This window comes from Carex rostrata, chromosome 34, assembly GCF_964058835.1.
Source record: "Carex rostrata chromosome 34, lpCarRost1.2, whole genome shotgun sequence".
Taxonomy (NCBI): domain Eukaryota; kingdom Viridiplantae; phylum Streptophyta; class Magnoliopsida; order Poales; family Cyperaceae; genus Carex; species Carex rostrata.
In genome coordinates this window covers 1,069,394-1,087,446 of record NC_135951.1, presented here as the reverse complement: position 1 = coordinate 1,087,446, position 18,053 = coordinate 1,069,394, and the positions used below count along the sequence as shown (strand labels likewise).

The window sequence follows — 18,053 nt, the reverse complement described above, 5'->3', positions numbered from 1 at the left end:
CACGTATAAGTAATTTCTGTAATTTTGATTGAGTCAGACAAATCAAAAGTTTGACATGTGACATAAATTAAAGTTTTTTTTTTTGTTTTCTATTAATTAATAAATGTTATGTAAAAAAAAATAGTTGGAGCTACAAATTGAATGTGCGGATCTCAATATTTAGTTTTGCAAATTGAAATTTTCCAAAAACGAAGGTATTCTAAACTTTTTTTTAGCTATAAATAAAAATTTCGATAAAGGAAACAAATGAATAAAGATAAACATGTCATGGATCTTTCTGTCTTTTAAAAAGAAAAGGCAGGCGGTGCCTTCCACATAAAGCAAAGGAAGGAATAAGATTAACATATCATGTGGGTCCCGTTGTCTATTTTGCCAAATAAATCCTTGATTTATTTAATTTAAATATATAGTCTAAGCTTCTGAATTTCAAAATTCTTATATATTTGTAGTGTGTGAATTGGATTAAAAATTTTAAATTTTGCACATATGTATTTTTTTGTAATGTTACAATTAATATTCATGAAGTGTCAGATTTGAACATAGAATCCAGATTACACACAAAAAATACTGGTTGTATTATCGTATTGTAATTCCATTGAATATAGTTTTTTTAAATCATGTGCATCCTATTTTAATCTGATGTACAAAAATATGATACTCCAAATTTTAGAGCCAAAGAGACGCACATAAAGCAATACGCTTAGCATTTTTTTTTTGTCCAAAAGTTAAATAGTCTGCAATACGCTAGCATCTTTATTTTTTTTTCATTTTTTTTTTCTTTGTGGCTATACGCTTAGCATCTTTTTCTCCTTTTTGACAATAAGCTTAGCATCTGTTGACAGTGGCCATCAAGCAATACGCTTAACATCTTACCAGAGCAGATTGAGAGATAGATAGCTAGAGAGGGAGATTGCAATAGAACGAGATGACTGAGGCGATCATCTCCGCCGTGGTAAAAAAGTTAGCAGACCTACTTTTCAATGAAGCCCAGTCCCTACGCGGAGTCAACCGCAAACTCGATGAGGTGAAGCTTCAATTGGATCAGATGCAACACTTTCTGGAGGATGCCGAATCCAAAAAGAAGACCGGTGATAAGAGGGTGAAGGGATGGGTGCAACATGTGAGGAGTGTCACATATGAGACTGAGGATGCCATCGATACATTCCTTGTTGAAGCCAACTATCGATGGCTTGGTCTCATCCCAAACGGGCTATTTGCTCGTCACACTCTCGGTGAGAAGATTTCTAAGATCCAAGCCAAACTCCTCTTAATCTCCAACGGTAGAACTACTTTTGGGATACAAGAACTTAGTGGAGATCGGGCTGGTCCCTCTGAAAGCCTTCTCCTAAAACAACCATCTTTTAAACGTCGTGTGCTGCCTGATGTCGATAACATCGAAGTTGTCGGTTTTGATGCCGAAAAGAGAGATATAATCGACTTGTTGTTGCACGGGACGAGCTCCCAAAGCCGGCATGTGGTTTCCATTGTCGGGCCTGGTGGGCTTGGCAAGACCACCCTTGCTCAAAAGGTGTATATTAGTCCAATTGTAAAGAATCATTTTGATTCTTGCATATGGATAACTGTCTCCAAAGATTTTAATCTCCTTGATGTATTAAAGAAAATACACCAGAAACTTGTAAATGAGACAGAGTTCAAGCGGGTTTCTGATGTATTAAAGGAATTACAACAAGAAGATCAGATTGTACTTCTATTAGGAGAACTCAATACATTATTGAAAGAGAAGAAATACCTAATTGTCTTAGATGATGTGTGGACCGAGAACGTCTTTACCCAACTCAAGACCGGCCTAGTCGACATCGGAAACGGGAGTCGGGTGCTAATGACGACCCGTAAACTTAATGTAGCGAATCACGCGGATCCTAGTGGTGTGTATCCTCTTCGGTTCCTCAGCGAAGGAGAAAGCTTCAGTCTTTTCCTAAAGAAGGCACTTCCGAACAGCGATCCCTCCCTGAAGTGCCCGGACGAACTGTCGGATCTCACTAGAAAACTAGTTAAGAGATGCGACGGCTTGCCACTGGCACTCACTGTGCTAGGTGGTCTCTTGTCAAGTAAAACTCCTACGTACCAAGAATGGTCTAGAGTGATCAACAGATTAGATTGGTACACAATTGAAGGAGGAGAATGCATGAAAATTTTAACCACCAGCTATGATGACTTACCGTATCTTCGAAAGTCATGTTTCCGGTATGTTACCATTTCTTTTCTTTTTTAATTTAACAATACTCATAATTTTAATATAAAGATTTATTTTTTGTAAATTTTTTAAGTCATAATAGCTACGCGCTAATAAGTCATCTAATACCTCGTCCATTTCTCAGATACCAGTTATATACCCCCTTTGCAAACAAATAAAATTGTTTAATCAGTCCTTGTTATTTGAAGATTTTACCTTATCTTTTATTTTAGACAAAAAGTACTTTGGTCATCCAAACTATAAATCAAACCGGTTAAATATTTTAGGTACTTAGCTTGCTTCCCGGAGGACTACAAAATTGAGGCGAAACGTCTTATGCAGATGTGGATAGCTGAAGACTTAATAGAGGTAAAAAAAGATGGGGAATTTGAAGATTATGCCGAAGATTATTTGGAGGAGCTAGTGCAAAGGTACTTCTATTTTTGTATTTGTGTACTGGTACTTGAAAGTGTGTTACAAAATTTCATAACTTATTTTTCTATGTTAATTAACAATTGAGTTAAATCAACTTTTTATTGATTTCTGAAAGACTGAAATGGTTTGGTACAGAAAAAGTTATATCATATAAAACGAGAGTATGAAAAGTAAATGGTTTGATAGCTTGACCCTAATTGTTTCTAAAAAAAAAAATCATTACAAATAGAGTGCTATATATGCTATTTGTATTCCACTTATTGTGTAATGAGCCCTTTATATTGATTTTGTATGAAATAAAATATCAAGAAAAAATAATATTTCATCGATCTTAAAAAAGTTTGATGGTTCACATTTGACCTTTAATTTTATATTCTAAAATATAATGCTCTAGAAGTTGTGATAATTTGTGGGCACAAAAATAGTCGCACGAAATCCTCCAAGACATAATTATAGTACACATTAGAATATGGGTATCTAATTTTTATGTACATCCATTTGATATATTACAAAACTATTCAACTTAAGAAATTTAATTAAACGTATATTCTTTATTTCGTAAATAGTGTTTATTATATATGAAATTATTTGATAGTTCGTTACCCTCTGTCAAACAATTTTAAATTTTATGAGAGAATTTGAATTTTTTTATGGTGAATGATCAATCAAATTTCAAATTGACTCAAATTTGAAACAAATTATATCTAAATAATTAAAGAGTACATCAACAATTTTAAAATATAAAATTGTGGGTGAAATATTATTAATTTTTCAAAATACAAATTCTAGAGCATTAATATTTCAAATGAAAAAAAAATCAAAGGTCCAATGTGAACGGTCAATTGTTTTTTAAGATAGGTGAAATATAATTTTTCCTCATATTTTATTTCATATATAGCACTCTATTTGTAAAAAACAATCATTTTTATTTTTTTCTGAAAAACAGTACTGGTCAATCTAGCAAACAGAAATTGAACAAAAATTAAATAAAAACTTTAAATCAAAGTTTTTAAATGACATTCCCCTTTGATTTTATTTTTTCGGATTTTTTTCATTTTTATGTTGATATGGTGTCCCACTTTTCCAAAAAAAATTAATAAAAAATAGGGACTCTGTATAGTATGGCATCCCTGAGGCATTTTTTCGAACAAAGGTCTCCATAAAATATGGCATCTCAGCAGGATGCCATATCATACACAAGCCTTCCCATTCTTTTTCTTTTTCTATTTACCATGAATAAAAATTTCGGTATTTTTTATTGGAACTAGCACTTGAAAGTGTGTTATGAAATTGTATAACTTTTTTTTTATATATGGTAATCGAAAATTCAGTTAAACCAACTTTTTATTGATTCTGAAAGTCCAAAACGGTTTGTTACAGAGAAAATTATTTCATATAAAATGAGAATATGAAAAGTAAATGATTATGTACATTTAATTTGTTAGTAACAAAAATATGTAATTTAAACACAATAAATTATTTTACCTCAAATTAAAAAAAAAAAAAACATAATTTACACACAATGATACTTTATCAATTGTTGAAAAGAGCTAAATTAAATGTGTTATTTGAAATGGAAATTCTGGCATTTTAAGAACTTTATCATTAACTTAGAGAGTCCAGAAACATTAGGCAGTATTACCATATACTTTCTTCAATCAAAAAAATGATTATGTAGATGATATTACTTCACCTTGTCTGCATAACAACTTTTACCATGAAAGTAACTAAAACAGAGCCTTTGCTGACTCTGTTACCCAAGTTCTGTAGCTGCAACCTTGATTGATTGACAATTTAAAAAACAAAGTGCTAATAGATACATTTCTTTCTTTTTTCTTTGTAACTTTAACTAATTTTATTACTAATAAACATACAGATGTTTGGTTCAAGTTGTTGAGAGGTCTTCCCATGGTACTATCAAGTCTATCCGGGTCCACGATCTTTTGCGTGAAGTTGCATTGGATGAAGCCACAGAAAATGATTTCCTTCTCATCTGGAAGGAAGAAAATGCAGACAGGGATGATGTGAGCATGACACGACGAGTGGCATTTCACAATGAGATCAATCCAAGGCATCTCATGAAGATCAAAATGCCCAATCTTCGAACATTCATAAATTTTGGTGAGGGAGGTTCTGTTAGAGGTATAGGATATCTATTACTCAGAGTTCTAGAACTAGGAGACATCAATATAAGAGACCTACCGAATGATTTGAAGAACATGATCCACTTGAGGTACTTGGGTTTGAGACTGACTAACGTAACTGTAATTCCATCATGGATTGGTCATTTGCAAAATCTCCAGACCTTTGATATTTCGGGTACAAATGTCAAAGAGTTACCAAAAAGTCTCTGGAAAATCACTAGTCTGAGGCATGTTTATTCCTCTAATTACCAAAAATTGGTGGGACCGCCATCAACTGCAAACCTAGTTAACCTAAGAAGCCTTGGATGGTTCAAAGTTCCTAAATCATGGAAGAAAAGCCTCCCTAATTACCTCCTTGGTATCCGTAAGTTGCAACTTTTGTGTTGTGATGAGCATGATGACATGCTGATACATGACTTCATATCCAAGTTAAATAACCTCCTCTCAGTGGAATTAATAAACCTTGGTCCTGCAAGAGGGATGATTGATTTTAGCAGCTCACCGAGTTTTCAAAACATACATACCATGTATCTCAGTGGGGGCTCTGATGCAAATGATGAAACTGCATATATTGGAATTGCAGAAATGCCTCCAAACTTAACCAAGCTAACACTGTCCCGGTATAATTTGAATGATGATCCAATGCCGAAACTTGAAAGATTGAGTAATTTGAAGTATCTGAAGCTAGATGGCATTAACATTGAGGCGGATACCATAGTTTGCACATATGGAGGTTTTCCTCGATTGCAAAATCTGGAGCTCGTTGATGTCAAGAATATAAAGGAATGGAAGGTGGAGTACGGAGCATTGCCCGTGCTCAAGTGCCTTCGTATTAATGCATGCAGTGAGTTACGTGCTCTTCCTGACCTTCATTTTGTGACCACCCTACAGGAGCTGGAGATAGACAGACCACTCTACTCAAAAATTGAGAACAAGTCGGGGGAGGAATGGGAGAAAGTCAAACATATACCAACGATTAATACATATGGATAGCTTTTTGTTTACTTTATTTTTTATTTTAGTATTCTGTTGTTGTTTTCTTATTTATTTAACAATTGTATTTTGAAATTTCAGCTGTCTCGGTATTTAGAAAAGAAAATTCAGTATTTTAACTATCTGAATGAATGAATTTAAAATAATTTGTAAAATACATGTGTTTAAGAAGGAGACATTACACTGTCAAACTTTTCAGAACAAAAATATTATAAAAAAATATTGAAAAAAATGAGGATAGATAGACAAAAAGAAATCCCTCTCTATTCTCTTCATATTGCGTTTCGGAAAGAAAAAAAAAACAGATATTATGTGGAAGAAAGATGTCTGGGGACAATTGTTATGCTGGTGTTTACCTTAAATCCAACTCGCCACACGTAATAATTTACAGAGATTAAGATATAGAAACCTTTAAGAGTTTACTGTAGTTGTCAAGTAAAGTTTTCTGTGAGCAATTCCATGCGGCTACAATACTAATACCCTGTATTCCCTCGTAGACAACCCGCTACACTAAACCAAAAACAGAAAGCGCACATAAAGAAAGTTCGCCGATGGGATCAAGATAGTATACTTGCTAATTAGACCCTCTGTGTTTTTTTTTTTTCTGAATTACAGATACTTCTACATATAGTAGGAATTATCTTCTATTGCAAATGTCGGAAATAAATCTTCAATATTATGTGTGTTTTATGATTGTGTTGGTAATTTATGTTGCCTTTTTCGGATTCCATCTAAAAAATATGAAGGATCTCAAATATTTTAACTATAAAAGATATGTTTAGTGACCGATTTTTTTTAGTTACCATCTTTCAAAAAATAATAAACATACATGATTTGGATTTTGAATAAATTTAATTTATCTCACCACTCTCAATTGAACTAAAAGAGTTGAAAAAGAAAATATCACACAGAACGCATATAACGCAGCTATTATCTGCATCCTTAGTAAAAAAAAAAATTCAATAGTCATGGAAACTTTGTTTATTTTTTTCTATGAAATGATAGCTAAAAATATTCGGGTTTCGTGATACAACCATGGTACATAACGAAAAAGATACACGTTTGTTATTAATATGACAATCTAGAAAATAACTTCCTTATAAATTTTTTGGTTTAGAAAATAAGTTTCATCAATGAAATTTGTGAGTAACCCCACTTATATATATATATATATATATAGGTAACCTGCTAGCATGCTACGTGTAGGATAGAGGGCCTCTATGCAACGACTCAATATTCAACTTTTTAAAATTCTAATGGTCGATCCAAACCATTAATCTTGTTCTCTATATTAATATGTGTTTAGAGACCAAATTTTACATTTTTTGAAATTTTTTTACTATTTTTTTAGATTTATTGAAAATCGTTGTTTTTTTATGGTCCAGATTTGCTGAAAATAGTGATTTTCAATAAATCTAAAAAAATAGTAAACAAATTCCAAAAAAATGTAAAATTTGGTCTCCAAACACATATTAATATGGAGAACGAGATGAACGGTTCGGATCGACCATTAGGATTTTGAAAAGTTTAATATTAAGCCGTTGCACGGAGTCCCTCTATGCTACGCATAACATATTAGCATATTCCTATATATAGAGAGTGACTAATATATATCCATTCGGTAGCATATGGGCCGAAGTGCATATGGTCCAAATTTGAAATTTCAAAATCCAAAAAGTCGATCTGAACCGTTTATCTTTTTCTCCATATTAATATGTGCTTGGAGACCAAATTTTACATTTTTATGAATTTTTTTACTATTTATTAAGCCACTTTGAAAATTACTGATCCAACGGTGGCTTAACAAAACAGTCAAATCAGCAGCCACCATTGGATCGGCAATTTTCAAAGTGGCTTAATAAATAGTAAACAAATTCAGAAAAATGTAAAATTTGGTCTCCAAGCACATATTAATATGGAGAACAATATGAACGGTTCAGATCGATTTTTTTAATTTTAAAATTTTAAATTTTGACCGTATGCATTTCGGCCCATATGCTACCGAATGCATATTAGTCATTCTCTCTCTCTCTCTATATATATATATATATGAGTAAGGCTACGCTACTTCGCGAATTAAACGAGTTGTTTTAATTCGCGCTCATATCTCTAGTTTCGAAGTCCAAATAGACAATCCAAACCGTTAGATGTTTGATCTATATTAAAATGTGCTTGGAGACCAAATTTTATATTTTTTGAAATTTTTTTACTATTTATTAAGATGGTTTGAAAATCGCTGTATTTTAATGGTGCAAAATTTTAATAAAAACAACAATTTTTAAACCATCTTAATAAATAGTAAAAAAATTCCAACAAATGTAAAATTTGGTCTCCAAGCACATTTTAATATAGATTAAACATCTAACGGTTTAGATTGGCTATTTGGCTTTCGAAACTAGAGATATGAGCGCGAATTAAAACATATCGTTTAATTCGCGAAGTAGCGTAGCATTACTCTATATATATAATCCTTATGGGCACAACCCTCTGCTGGGCCCGGTAACCCAGCAATGGTGGCTTCAGCATCATTTCTTGACTCCTCAATTAGCACCAATCTATCTATATATGCTAATAGCAATTGGAATGCTAATAGAAACGTGGTGAGATAATTAACAGCAGTCAGTTAATGGTGGAGGTTTGAGTAGAGACAGAGACTAGGCCTTAACCAAGTTTTACAGAGATGGAGCTTGACATGACTTCTTTAGTTACAAGTAGTAGCAGCTGGATAAGCAAAGCAAGCAACAATTACGCTGTTTATTTTATTATTAACATTATTTTATGTATTAAAGACGCGGTTTGGGAATTCCACTAACTACTTCAGGGGAAGTCCCTGGATCATAAATCCAGATTAATTAAATGCAAATTGTGAAAATCCTTGAAGCACTGTGTTAAATTGGACTCGAGATATAATGGCATCTTTTGGGCTTTAGATTTGGTTCATGGGCCTGATTTTGTGAACATGTAACTCATAACACATAAATATAAATATAAACATGCTATGTGATACATGAATCTACAACCACTTAATCATATCACATGCGGTGTATATCTACAATAAACACCCACAGACTAATTAAGGGAATAATAAGTAAAGAAGAAGGCCCACATGCAGAGAAACAAAATTTAGCAGAGAAAAATAGATGAAAGCCCACTGCCAAACCACTAACGGTATTAGATTTTGTCCAAAAGACTTTGGACAGAATCTCATCTATAGCCGGAAATTATTATCTAATTTTCTTTAAGATTCGTGTCAACAAATTTAAAATTTAATAACTTTAAATGATTCGGTAAATATAAATCGTCCATGCAAATTTAAATATGAATCGAACAGTTTAATTACTTTAGGATGATGTTTTATATATCCAAAGATACAAACTCCACACCTTTTTAAGAGTCAACGATAATGATGAAGTGTGAGTGTAAGAAAAAAAAATTTAATGCCAATGAGTTTTGATATTGACACATTCTATATCCGTTTGTAATTTCGTGGGAAATTTCACATCGACGCCGACCAAAGTGCGAAATTTCGATCTTGCGGGAGTTTATATAAATTGAGCTCGAATCAAATGAGAAAACCGGTAAAGAAATTTTACCTGATCGGCGAACACCCTTCCTTCCCGTTTATTCTGATCGATGATCTGATCGCGAGTCGCTTTCTAATTTGCTACCACGAGTTGAGTTACTAAAATCCTAGAAGCTAGGTTTTGATATCATTATTTATAGATTGTCAATAGTTTAGCCGATCGTACAATTTCAATTTAAAATATTTTCAATTTTATTATATATATTATTTTTTATTCTATCGAATTTTTATTTATCTTGTTAAATTATATTTCCTTTCTTCACCGCCCCAGCTCTGGCGGAAGTCCTTGTCCCACAAGTATCAAACGGACGGTCCAGATTAATTTAAGCCGAATCAAAATCAGTTTGAACTTTGGTGCCTATGAAAACTATAGGCGATCCGTTCGTACCATATTAAAAAGAACGGTATTAATTATGTGGTTTGAAGTTCGTGTGCCGAAAAGATTTCGACGGTGAGTTCAAAGTTTGAGATAATCTCTGGGATGTGAGTTCAAGCAGCCGCCGGTTATCTATCTAATCGGATTTAATTCACGAATAAATAATTCAGAATAATGGGTTTAATATGTGCACATCCAATAATCGAAATATTAATTCGGAGAAGTCCGTTACTATTCACTTTAAATTCAGATCCTCTCCTGTACCGCAAAAAGGAATCTTTTATAATTAATTGATCCGGACCGTTCGTATAACTTTGCACAAATCTCAAAGCGCAAATAATGAGCGCCATCTGGAATAGGCACCGGCTGACAAGTAATAATTGTAAAAGGTTCCTTTTTAGGTACCGGGAAGGATATGGATTCATTGACTTGATGATTATACAAGCACTCTATGGTAATGGGGAGAGCACAGTGATAAACGAAAAGTTCGAATTTGATTTGGCAGGTTCTAAAATTTATGATTCGAATATAATTTAGGTATAATTCAGAAATGATTCGGTACAATAAAGAAACAAAAAAAAAAAATCTCCAAAAAAACCCGGCAAAAAAAAAAAAAAATTTCAAAAAAATTCCAAAATATTTGGGTTTTTTCGTTTTTTTTCGTGAATAATTCGTGATTCTTGTTTTATTCGCGAATAAAATGTGTTATACGTTTTTTTTGCATTTTATTTAGAATTTGATTCAAAAATATCAAAAAAACAAATTAAACGCAAATAAAATGCGAATAAATTGCGAATCTTGTTACTTCGGAGGAGAAGGAAATTGAAGGGCATCAGATATAAATATGTCCGATATTTGATCTGAGCAGTTCAATTTGTATCAAAGATCTTATGCAAAGGTTGGTGCAAATTTAATTCACTCGCACAAATCTTGATTGCGTATTGAACCATTTAGATCTCACTCCGATACCATGATAGCGTAGGAAAAAAAAAAAAAAAAAAAAAGGTATTTTCTAAGTTTCTAATTAAGTAATTTCGAGGGATGGGATAGCAAAAGATCAAAAAAGAATTTCAAGAGAACGACTATGACGACGATGATGATGTAAGTACAACATATCTAATGTCAATGAGTTTTGATATTAACACATTCTCTTCCCGTTTGTAATTTCCTAAGAAATTTCACACCGACGCCGACCAAAGTCCGAAATTTCGATCTCGCGGGTGTTTATATAAATTGAGCTCGAATTAAATGGGTAAACCGGTAAAGAAATTCTACCTGATCGGCGAACACCCTTCCTTCCCGCTTGCTTCGATCGATAATCTGACCACGACTCGCTTTCTCGTTTGCTACCACGAGGTGAGTTACTAAAACCTAGAAGTTAGTTTAGCAGATCGTGTGATTTCAATTTAAAATATTTTCCATTTTATTCTATTCTTATATATTCTATCCAATTCTTATTTATCTTGTTAAATTCTGATCACAGTGTAGGAGAAACGCGTCCACGATTTGGAGCAGCGGTTGATCTCATCAAGCTCGTGCCTTCTCCCTTTTGCAAAGCCCCTTGATTTTTCATTGCATATTACCTTGATTTAAAGTAAGTATTTGTACTTCTTTTCCCCTTTTAGAATTCCTTTTTTGTAATCTTGCTCTCATATACCAGTTTTGCTGTAAATGTTCAATGCTATGCAGATTACAGAGTGGGCACGGTGCAAATCAATTGAAGTCATGAGCAATCGAGATTCTCAATGTATTGATACAGGTAACTATATCTCATTTATTCTCTCTCTGTTGCTATGTTTATTACAATGCAAATTCAAGGTTTAAGGTGAAAATCATAGAAGGAAAAATCGGGCGATCCAGACCTGAATCGGCCAAGTCAGACTGGAATTGGCCGTCGGCGATTCAATTTTGAACCAAGTTCCTCGATGGGCGATTTTTCAGTGAAAAACCAGTTCAAACCAGCCGAGTCGAGCGATTCTTCACTGATTCTTGACGTTTGGAGCCGATTCTCGCGATTTGAAGCGATTCTTGAGAAACGAAGTGTTACAACCCACATTGGATTTGGGGGAGAAATTTGCGATTTTGACTGGGTTGAAATGCTGATTGGAGAAGAAGGGTTCTCGGGCTGTTCAGTCAAGTGCGGGAGCAGAAAAACTTTAGAAAGAACAACGCTGCAGCTGGTCCCAAATTATTAATACGTGACCCACATTGCAGTACCAGAGAAGTCAATGCAGAAGAAATGGAGAGAATCCACGCTATATTTGAAGAGGTTGCTAGCCAGTAGCCAACTCAGACGAAATGGAGACAAGCTTACTGTCTCATTAATTTTTATTTAAAGAAATGGAGACAATCCATGTTGTGGAGTTTGTCATTTTCATTAAAATTGATTTGACATTAATTTTAACTTGTTGAACATTAAAAGAAAAAAAATTCTACAATAACATCTCATGTTAATTTTGTATTTGTCTTAACGTAATTTTATTTTAAAATATTTTTTACCTATTTTTTCTATTATTTTAGTGAAAAGTAAGCTTCTGCCAAAAAAAATCCGAGTTTCCAATCCGATTCTCCCGATTCCAATTTCGATTTTTCTTCTATGGTGAAAATATCTCTTTCAACTGTGTTTTTTAATTCTATACATTTCACTTTACCAGAAAATATAAGCTGTTCATTGTATTCAAAAGCTGATTAATTATATGATAGTATATCTGAATTAGTAACACTTTAGGATCTACAGTTTATGAATTAGTCACCCTTCCCATACTAACTATGATGCTCTACATAGTGTATTGTGGTAAGTTGATGTAAAATTCAATCTATTTTCTTTTCCTAGTTTATTTTTTAATATGTTATATAACATATTATTTCATTTCAGGTTTCATTGCCGCTGGTAATCGTCAAAGGGGAAACAGTTACTTCACAAATAATGAAGTTGAGGATGATTTTCTAAACACTCAAGGAGAAAATTCTTCCAGCAGTACTCAGCCGAACCTTAACTTTGCTCAACAACCATCTCCAATTCACCTGTCTATCTCTGCATCCAGGAGAGAGGAGACACAGCTCATTTGTGCTTCAATGGAGAAGAAATCTGACAGAACTGCAATTCATAATGAGGAGTTTTCAGTTAGCGCAGCTGTGAAGACCTTTGAACAGTTGCAAGGTTTCAGCAAAGGGGATACTGTTTTTGCAATCACTATGTTTATCGATAACGCTAGAGTGCGTGAGGCATTTCTGTCTTGTAATGAAGAAACTAGGGCACCCTTGATCAAGGCAATAATTGATCAACACAAACCAAAACAGTAAGTTACATTTTCCGACAGGTTTTTTTTTTTAAGGAAATCATTACATTGAAATAAGGAAAACTGTATCCATCCAATTCAATTCCCATAGAAATTCCCATTGCTGAATAGGCCCTAAAACTTTACCCCCACCTCAACTCCTCCCTCCCCCTTTGTTTATTTGCTCTCTTGATAAATTTAATTTAAGTTTAGATTTACCATGAAATTTTTTTTTTAAGTTGGAGTGATTTCATCAATGGAAAATGGCAGGAAGCGTCGATGGGAGGAGCTTCAACAGGATGCCAACCAAAATCAACCTCAATCGAAGCTGGTGCGACGGACTTCATCAATGGAAAATCGTAGGAAGCGACCATGGGAGGAGGTTGAACAGGATGTCAACCAAAATCAGCCTCAACCGAAGCTGGTGCGACTGATTTCATCAATGGAAAATCAGCCTCAGTCGTGCCAGATTCAAGTGGGGATGATCAGAATCTTCAAGGCCAGGTCTGCACTCAAGTTCGCCTTCATCATGATTGGAATGAGGTTGATTTATATACTTTTCTCTCTGGCTATTATTATGTACTCATTAGCTTGATCTTGAATTATTACGTACTCATTAGCTTGAACTTGAATTTATCTAATTTTATAAATATATGGGTTACCTTTATGTGCAGCAAGCGCCAATATGACATAGAACAAGCAGTACCAACACCGCGGTAAGTACTTAGTTTCACAATTTATCTTCTTGACTTTTGAATTTAGGAAAAAACTTTTATATATTTTAGGCAAAATTTAAGTGCACATATTTTTTCTTTGTAGAACCCAGCAATTGCACATCGAAGAGTTGCCGACACACAAACTTGTCTTTGTAAATCACGTCACACAACCAATGTACACTTGCAAAAACATCACAGATAAGAACAAAAAGCCCATAGAAATCCAACTCATAGACATTAATACGGGCAGACAATGCACAAACGTGGAGGGCTTGAACATAAAAGTGAAAATTGTTGTGATTGATGGGGATTTAGAGCTAGAAGGTTTGGATAGTGACAAATTCAATAGCACAATTGTTAAACAAAGAGAAGGAAAGAGACCATTGCTCATTGGTAATACAGAGGTGACTTTTAATCAACAAGGAGTTGGTACTATAGGGGATATATATTTCACCGATAATTCAAAATGGCTGAGATGTGGGAAATTTCGCCTTGGTGCATGTATTGATTCAAAGCGCTGTGGAACTATTATAAATATTCAGGAGGGGTTGTCTGAGAAATTTAAAGTCAAGGATCAGCGAGGTTTATGTAAGTAAACTTAACGAGAAGTTATCTCTTTTTCTTTTTTGGGATTTTTTTAAAGAAAAACACTTGTATAATTAAACACATTTTTACTGAGAAATGTAGAATCTACAATTCGATTAACTGTGCAATTTTGTGTAGCGTACGAGAAGCACTATCCCCCAATGCTCGACGACGATGTTTGGCGACTTGAGGGTATTGGGAAAAATGGAAAATATCATCAGAGATTGATGGAAGAAAATATTAAGTGTGTTCAAGATTTCTTGAAATTGTTGAATAAAAATCCAAGTGTGTTAAAGGAGGTAAATTTTCTGTAATTTCTCGTTTGCTCCTCATTATATAACTTTGAACAACCTAGATAACATGACCTGATTAAGTATGAAATTTTCATAAAAAAGGAATAAGAAAAATGTAGATTAACTGATAATTTAAGAATAAGACAATTAAAAAGAACCTTTAGTTTGTGTCATTACACAGCCTCCAATTTGAAAAGGTAGGTAACTTTTCTATCGGATTTGCTCTTTCTTTGTCATGAAAGCTCCTCAACATCAATTAATTATGATTTTGCAGATCTTGAAAATGCCGAAAAATGTCTGGAACAAAGTTGTGAAGCATGCGCAAACGTGTCGTATGGAGCCTGACCATGCAAATTTGGAGAACAATGCCGATTTACCAAGTAATTAAGTTGCCTCTTGCATTGTGTAGTTTATTCAGTATGCCTCATCTAATGTTAGGCTCTTTTATGTCATCAATAAGGAATTTTCTTCTTTTGTTACAAACAAAAGAAAAATAGAATAGAATGAAATTACCTCCAATATAATTTATTTACAATAATGATATATTTTTCAAATCTCAATAACAACTAGGAGTACTGGTTCCACATATGCAAATGGAGAAACCATTATATATATCCCCAACAAAAGGCAGAATATATATGTGTTCTATATCCATTGAAGATCCAGTTTCTTGGATATATGCACAGCCAATTTCTCACTAGAGTTGAAGGGGCATAGAAAAGTTGGTTCATGTTGTATTTTCCTTGTAAATTGTGTTTCTTAATGGGAAGAAAATGTGTTATTTGTGGCTTTACAAGGTGACAACATTGACTTTTCTCCTAGGTGTGTTTTAATTGTCTTTTACTCATGATTCTTCAAACTTATCTCACATGACAGAGAGTCCAGAACTTGAACCTTTTACGCCTAACCCTGTGCCAGAATTTCAGCAGGAAAACATGGTAAATCATCTATTTCCATTTTTTTTTCATCAAGTACAAAAATAAGTAATTTACTAAAATTTTGGGTCTTCTATGTACTTGGAAATTTTTAAAATGCACTGAGTGGTTAGTTATATGAAGAACTTCAAACAATCATAGAAAAGATACAAAAAGTTATATATATCAACTTTGATGGCATTTGGAAATTGGTTGGCCACTGATCAGATACAAAAAAACTAAAATGCTAATTTTCTAATCACTTGATCGATAATCAATCAGTTTTCAAAACATACCATAAGTTGATACAAAACCTATGTAAATCATATAAAACTCTATAATATACTTCTAAGTTTAGTTGAGATCTAATTTCAGCTTTTAATTTTTTCTGAAGGGCATGGGCAAACAAGTGGCTCCTGAGTCGAACTTAGTATCGGATCAGTTGGAAATATTCCCCTCAAACGCATCTTTCAATGGAAACAATGAACCAAGTAATTTCTCTATGATATTAAAATTCAAAGAATTTATTTTTTATTCTCATTCTGTGTCCATAATCTATCTTTATTTTCCTAAGTTTCCCTCTCAATATACCGGCAATTAGTGCTAAAATATTGCTTTATGGTCTACCTAGAAGTATGCAATTTAGTCAGTAAAAAATAGTATTTTTTGCAAAAATATCAAGAAAGGACTTCTCTCCTTTTTGGTGATAACAACAAAAACATATTTCTTTCTTCCAGATTCATCCAATTTGCATGCAGATGAGAATTTCCAAGGAATGGAAGATACAGCAGAAATTCCAGATTTAGCTGGACTACCACTACCAAATTCGGCCTGGCTAGAAAGTAATCAAAGTAATGCAATTTCTAATTTGTTCTTTTTGTGGGCTTTATTTGAAGTATTCTTCTTAGTTTCTGTATCACAGACTGATTGCTGTTTCCTTTTTGTCTCTAGGGGACGAGAATTTTTCGTGTTTGGGTGATATAACGTCGGAACATACAACAGATAATAATCAAAGTAATGCAATTTCTAATTTCTTCTTATTGTGGGCTTTATTTGAAGTATTCTTCTTAGTTTCTGCATCCCAGGCTGATTGCTGTCTCCTTTTTCTCTCTAGGGGACGATGAGTTCGACTTGGATGCATTAATGGATGGTGGAAGCACTTCTAATTAATGATGATCATTCACTGTGAAACTGAGATTTTTCATAAAAAATTTGATGCCAGTTGAGGAGAAGAAAAGGTTTATAGAGTGTCTTTATTCTCTTTCTTAAGACAATATTTTTTGTGAACTTGTATGTTAGTTGCTGCATCCACTTGAATGATTTGTGATTGCGTTTTTTTTTTGTATTATTTTTTCTTTCTTTTCCATAGCAAAACCCTTGTTAGTACTTCAAATTTTTGTATATATTGTCTGATGTTGATGTAAATATTAGTGTGACATTTGCTTTCCTTTTCCTTATTTTTCTATTTTTAATGTTTCACAAATGAGAGAAAGAAATGAAGGAAACAAAAACTGATTTAGAGGCCCTCCCGTGTTTATAGGAAAGTACAATTCAATTTGAAACCATGACATATACAGGAGGCCTCCATTTGAAAATGTTACCCAGGATATAGATGGATTATTAGAAAATCAAATGCTTTTAAAATAAAAAAATAGTAAAATTATATTAAAAAAAAATCAAGAATACGAGCTAGTAGTAGAAGAAAATATCAACACATTGTTGTTTTTTTCTCAAATTACCATGGAGTTATAAATACATTATTTTGCAATATATATAAGATTGGTATTCTCAAAAGATTTTAAATGTAATTAAAAAAATTCATAATATGCAGTCCAAAAAAAAAAACTTTCATGTCGCATACCCTTTTTAAATTTTAACAAGTTAATATAAAATAGCCGAGGCAATTTTTATTCGGTAGTAGAATTTTTTAAATTAAAAGAATGTATAAAAAATGTATCCTCCATTTATCATGCATGAGCCAAATACCAAAAATGTAGCAAGGCATTTTATTTTATTTAACAATCTGCAATTTCCGAAATTTTTATTTTTACCATCTTAAAAAAAAAATAAAAAAAATAAATAAATAAACCAAATAATTGTGATTTCCTGCCCATAGAGTGGTCTGCATTCTGAAACTTCAGATCAATTTTTTTTTTTTTATTTCTATTGTTTCCAATTAGTGGTGCAAATGGATCAGATATTATCCGTCCGTATCCAAAAATTAGATACAAAAATATGATATTCGAAATTAGATATGGATATCCGATATTCGAAAATTAGATATGGATATCCGATATCCGAAAATTAGATATAGAAATCTGATATTGCATATGGTTTTGAATTTTAATTATTCATATCTAAATAGTAAATATATGCCATATAGTTTAATGAGGAGGATTCAAATATCTCATGTTTTTCATACTCATCATACCTCATATTTGTATATCTTTGTTTTCAAAGTCCAAACTATCGATCCAAACCGCTCATCATGATATCCATACTAAAATATGCTTGGGATTAAATTTTATAATTTTTGCAAATT

The 18,053-nt window shown here is 33.0% G+C and overlaps 2 protein-coding genes across 6 annotated transcripts; both read left to right on the top strand.

Annotated features, from left to right (window-relative positions):
- Positions 1-787: 787 nt before the first annotated feature.
- On the top strand, positions 788-5,823 carry LOC144548779 (putative disease resistance RPP8-like protein 2). The gene is made up of 3 exons (XM_078297489.1): positions 788-2,205; positions 2,482-2,625; positions 4,506-5,823. The coding sequence occupies exons 1-3, from the start codon at positions 926-928 to the stop codon at positions 5,764-5,766; spliced, it is 2,685 nt and encodes an 894-aa protein (XP_078153615.1). The 5' UTR covers positions 788-925; the 3' UTR covers positions 5,767-5,823.
- A 5,071-nt stretch (positions 5,824-10,894) lies between these two features.
- On the top strand, positions 10,895-16,949 carry LOC144548781 (uncharacterized). Of its 5 annotated transcripts, XM_078297493.1 has the most exons (15): positions 10,895-11,081; positions 11,209-11,319; positions 11,386-11,484; positions 12,601-13,024; positions 13,274-13,546; positions 13,678-13,719; positions 13,823-14,307; positions 14,443-14,603; positions 14,872-14,977; positions 15,474-15,535; positions 15,906-15,934; positions 15,971-16,002; positions 16,249-16,362; positions 16,463-16,525; positions 16,626-16,949. In XM_078297493.1, exons 3-15 carry the CDS (start codon positions 11,397-11,399, stop codon positions 16,679-16,681), a joined length of 1,935 nt encoding a protein of 644 aa, XP_078153619.1. In that variant the 5' UTR covers positions 10,895-11,081; positions 11,209-11,319; positions 11,386-11,396; the 3' UTR covers positions 16,682-16,949. The 5 variants fall into 5 exon arrangements, with proteins under 5 accessions (XP_078153619.1, XP_078153620.1, XP_078153621.1 ...); XM_078297494.1 differs by having other exon boundaries at positions 10,896-11,081; positions 11,415-11,484; positions 15,906-16,002; XM_078297495.1 differs by lacking the exon at positions 16,463-16,525 and having other exon boundaries at positions 10,896-11,081; positions 15,906-16,002.
- The last annotated feature ends 1,104 nt before the right edge of the window (positions 16,950-18,053 follow it).